Source organism: Saccostrea cucullata, unplaced genomic scaffold (genome assembly GCF_032062105.1).
Source record: "Saccostrea cucullata isolate Sc308-1 unplaced genomic scaffold, CSIRO_AGI_Scuc_v1 ctg10102, whole genome shotgun sequence".
Lineage (NCBI taxonomy): Eukaryota > Metazoa > Mollusca > Bivalvia > Ostreida > Ostreidae > Saccostrea > Saccostrea cuccullata.
Genome location: NW_026923918.1, coordinates 844 through 5932, shown reverse-complemented (window position 1 = coordinate 5932; position 5089 = coordinate 844). Strand labels below are relative to the sequence as shown.

The following is a 5089-nucleotide window of genomic DNA, read 5'->3' as shown; positions in this document are numbered from 1 at the left end:
TAGTTTAATTGTTGACATTATCTACGATAAATTTGATTGTTTGAAGACACACATAAAAAAGTTATCTAGATTCCGGACAAAGAGGGAACGTTTGTTTTCCTTTTTTATGTCTACTGTATGAAAAGCATTCCGATTGTTACATACAATACATACAAGATGTTGACAGCTATTGATAGTTATTCAGAAAACTGTCTCTGTGATTAAATTGAAAAAATCCTTTTCTCAATTCTAGTCTTCCAACCATAGGATTTTTTTAGTTCAATGAAAAGAAGAAAGAAAGTTTTTTTTATAACCAAAATATTTATTGCATAAAAAATATTGCACATTGGAAATAACTCTCTAACATCGGGCACTTACACACATAATATTGAATGATGGGTGATGTACACATATTGATTACATATTGATGAATTTGGCACTTTGGATTTTTCATATTTGAAGTACAATTTCTAAAACACAAGTTTTCATGTATTCTGGTGTTGAGAAATTCCTACCTCAAAAACAACATAAATTTTAAACATAAACAAATTACAACTATATATCGAAGCAACGCACAAACATATAACAAATATATAACAGTTATTTGAAATCCCTATTATCACAGTCAAAGTAACAAGAAGTAGTTATCTTGATACATACAATACAAGTCATTGAGATATTTTTGCAATATCAATAAAGAATCGAATTGAAGAAAAAAAAAAAACAAGTTCAAAACAATGTAAAAATACCATCAAAATGAAGTTTGAATTACACAGAATTTCTTTTGATATCGTACCGAAAAGAAGAATGTCTAATAGTATATCTAAAAAGTCAACGTTTAGAAAAAGAAGAAAAAAATCCGGAGAAAAAAAATCCCATGATGTTTTTTAAAATCAAAACTTAAGTATTATTTCCGGTGGTCACTAGAACGCTTTAGCCTCGCAGGAATGGGTTAAATTTTTTGGGCATGGTATTGAGACACTTGACTTCTTGTAGACTACAGGTCTGGGGGAGGGCGAAGGTCCTGGTCCTACACTGGGGGACGATGTCGGGGCAGTACATGATAACCTCTCTCTCCTGAATCATATCAGGGAGACACTGGTAGGAGTGGCTCATCTTAACTGTCAGGGCGGGGAGTTTTCTGTAAACAGAGATCAAACATGTAAACCTCTGATATTGACTGATAATGTTAGAATATGATTTAATTAAATATTTCGCGAATTTTAAACGAATATACAAGTATATGCGGTAATGCTGTGTTCTTAAGTTTATTATATAAGCGTATAATTTTATACCGTATAAGTGGGAATTTTAGAGAGACGCAAATTTAGAGATTTGTCCTCAGAAAGTGGAAATCAATTTTAAACGAGATGTAATGTTAGTGATCTAAAAATCCTCACTAAAGGAGCTTTTACATATAAAATGCTATTAATTTTTAGCGATATTCAATTTTAGCGATCTCAGCAAATGTCAAAATTAAATCCTCGCTAAAAATTCTACTTATACGGTAGCTTAGACTAAAAATGCAAAACTTTGTAAAAATGAAATAAAATTAATGACGTAAACTTACTCTCCACATGTGGTGTACCACAGTCTCTGGGTGGGCGCCACATAACAGCGGTAGGTGCCGTTCATCCCGTTGTGATCTTCAATAGTGAGGTAGGCCCCCAGGACTGGAACTCTCTTCTGGATACACACGTCCTTACAGCCAAACTCGTGCTTGTCGTGCTTAAAGTACCTGTAGGACAAGACACATCGAATTATAGAAAATTAAAAAAAAATATTCATACATGGAAGGGAAGTGTCAAGCATTAATTTTTTAACACGATATTTACATGTATAAAGGAGAACCATCCTTACCCGTATTCGCTGTAGTCCAGTGGGTTGTAGTATTGGTTAAAGGCCTGCAGCCTGTTCCATTCCTCTGCGTTGGTTCGGACACTTTCCATTACTCTTCTTTCTTGTCTAGAAAACGAAAATGCAAGTCATTAATGGTATCGTTATGTTGATAAGGTACCAATAAATCAAATGTTAAAAATTATAGCACCATTTTTAACTTCAAAGCGTTACTCTTTATTAGAGCTACATTTATTTGAGCAAAAGAAGTAAAATTTTAAACATAGATTAATCCTAAATACTTACTCTTCATTCCAGTGTGGGGTGATGAAGTCCTCGGGTTTGACAATCTCGGCGTGACCGGAAGCCTCACATTGTGGGGGGCCGGAGGGTCTACGCCCTCTCCCCCTCGCTCCACGTCTGAGAGTCTGGGTCAAAAACTGACTTCCAAAGGACTTAGGTTTTTTAGGGATAGCGGCCTCAGCCAAAATGGCGACCAGACAAAGTAATCCGAGGGAAATTAACAGCTTGGCAAGCTAAAATAGAATTTAAAAAAATGAATATAAACTGAGAACTTTGAATTTTCAAATTTTCAATTTATCGAATACATTGTAACAATTTACAACTCAAAGATTAAAAATTCCTTTATGTCCTTACAAAAATATTATCTCAAATGAACATAATCAAATTATCCATAAAATTACCAAATTTAAAAGAATAAAAAAGAATGAAAATATGAACAAAATAAAAAAAGGTGCATCAATCATTAGTAAGATGTAAATGTTGTCTTACCATTTTTCTTGTCGTGTATGTTTCCTAGTTATGGCTATCACAAGCCTGTATATGTTTGACAGAAACAATCTCCGCTTATATACAGCGGTGCTGAAGTAAGGACGTCCCACTTTTTTCGCCCCGCCCCCTCTACATTAAGGGGCTGGTACGTTCCATGTATGACGTACTCTTGTCTCGTTCCGCATCGAAGGAAATAAAAGCCAAGAGTTCGCGCGACGTCACGCTTTGACGAATGGCTGACGTTTTTACTACAATGCTAATTACTGCCCATTGTTTTTATTTGGCAAGGTCAAAAAAAGCGACACGATGACGTAAAAATATAGCAACATAAAAACAAATAGATTAAAATAAATTGTTAATTAATACCAATAGATTTGTAATAGATCCGTTTCCTTATTTAGGATTGCTAATCTGTCAATAATATCCGGGACTTTTGAATTAAGAGGGAATTCCCTTGAACGCATGCATGTATCTGCACCATGTTTTGCTGATATCATAATGACAGATTTATAGACATAATGTTTAACTTGTCTCCGTGTATATAGACCAGAGATTATGCGGACAGATACTTATGTAATAAAGACACATCTTTTACTTTTAAAATTTAATTTTTCGTAACACTTGTTTATTTTATACACTCGTGTATTTTAAATGAGTGTCTTGAATACTGAAGATAACCAGTGATGCAGTATCAGATTAAAAGTACTGTGAATATGTGATAAATCTTAGATTTTCATAATGATCCAACCTATGATTTTGCACTTTATACTTCTATGATTATATTTAATAATAATTATGTCGTGTTACAACATATACTTTAAAACTATCTAATGTGATAATAATATTGCAACAAATGTATCCGCCCCTTGAGAGTTCTTGGTTGGCGAATAAACATTAAAATATATATAAAAACGCAACATTAAGAAATTAGATTGACCATGCAACATCAGAATAATGTTTTTTTAAATCAGATAGCCACTAATTTGTAGCTAACCACCAGACACCCCTCCCCCTCATCATCCAGATATTGTATATTTTATTCAATGCTTTAAAATTAAGAAGAAAAAGGGAAAAAGATGTTTAAAATGATTTTGAAAAAATAAATATCTAAAACAAAAACCCATTGTAGACTTGTTTAGAAAAATTGTGAAAGGTCAAGGACTCTTCTCATTTCTGGAAATGGAAAAAACTTTATATAACATCAGTCATGTTTGTTTTATTCTGTTTTATCGTGTATTGCTGTTTTCAGCAAACATCTGAAAATGAAATTAATTCTATGTAAATGTAACTTGATTAACGAGGGGCTTGTGAATAGAAAAACTGTGTACTTTACCTGAATACATCAGTTTTGATGAATCTGTCTGTTTAAGTGATTTGTACGCTTAAACACTGGAATTCCCATAGCAATAAATGTTTACATGTAAATTAATTTGGAATTACGTAATGGAAAAAAAATGGTTGTAAAATATTTATCTTTATTTATCTTCTTAAAATTGTCTTGAAACTGCATTGGACATATACACTGTAATTATCAATATTTCTGAAATAAGCGTCTGATATCAAACTTTAATAAAGGTCATATTTAATTATCATTGATTCTTCTTTGAATAAAGATCTATTTGTACAAACTGAAGTCATTTTGTTAGAACAATCATCTTTTTTTCTTACATCAAATGAATAAAAAATTAAATTATAAGCCATGAAATTAATAGCTACCCATTTTATACGGTATAAACTGGGTTGGAACAGTTTACACTTTTTTGTAAACCGCTTCGCGGTTTATAAAGCGTAAACTGCCCCATTCCAGTTTATACCGTATAAAATGGGTAGCTAATATAAATTCATTCCTTAAATAAAGAGCTATCTCGACATAAAATTAATATTGTTTTAATGTTCAAATCACTTATCAAAAGGAAATTCCTTTTCAAATACTAATAGTATAACACTTATAAGCCTCTGTGAAATTCGTGTGTTATAACAATATTATGTAGAAAGCTAAGTGAGCTAATCTTGTAGTTTCGTTTTTACAATATTTCGCCATGCGTGGGTGGGGGTTGGTCCAGACCCCCCTGGAACTTGCAGAGTTACTTATTGTATTATACTTAACGAACTAAAGATGACCTTTTACTGCCTGCTCCCTTAGAAAACTCTCCCTCCTCTCGAAAACCAGATATGAGATAACATCGTATACGTATGAAAAGCCATGATAGAAGTCAACCCTCCCCCCCCCATCACCACCCTAACGAAATAGATTTTTGACGTTCAAGAAAAGATTATACTTTTTTTTTTTTGCTTGTCACAAAATTTCTATGTTGACGCATGGGAAAGGAGTAAACTTTTATTTGGCTTGTCACGAAATATCTAGGTTTGATTTTTTTTAATGGGATCCCCCCCCCCCGGGAAAAAAAAGAGCTCATAATTAGTCCAACAGCTGGAAATTTGATTGTTCTCGGAACCAAATACCTTGTTGTCAATGCAAGTC

The 5089-nt window shown here is 33.0% G+C and overlaps 1 protein-coding gene across 1 annotated transcript; it reads right to left on the bottom strand.

Annotated features, from left to right (window-relative positions):
- Positions 1-280: 280 nt before the first annotated feature.
- On the bottom strand, positions 281-2694 carry LOC134265260 (uncharacterized). Its single transcript, XM_062747505.1, has 5 exons — positions 2608-2694; positions 2122-2351; positions 1840-1944; positions 1550-1717; positions 281-1120 (listed from the first exon to the last, which is right to left on the bottom strand). The coding sequence occupies exons 1-5, from the start codon at positions 2608-2610 to the stop codon at positions 913-915; spliced, it is 714 nt and encodes a 237-aa protein (XP_062603489.1). The 5' UTR covers positions 2611-2694; the 3' UTR covers positions 281-912.
- Between the last annotated feature and the right edge of the window lie 2395 nt (positions 2695-5089).

Excerpts from the sequence above, each read along its gene's own strand:
- LOC134265260 (XM_062747505.1), bottom strand. Across the intron at positions 1,945-2,121 it reads ACCCCACACTGGAATGAAGA|ACAAGAAAGAAGAGTAATGG; the intron begins GTAAGTATTTAG and ends TTCGTTTTCTAG. Across the intron at positions 1,121-1,549 it reads TGGTACACCACATGTGGAGA|AAAACTCCCCGCCCTGACAG; the intron begins GTAAGTTTACGT and ends CTCTGTTTACAG.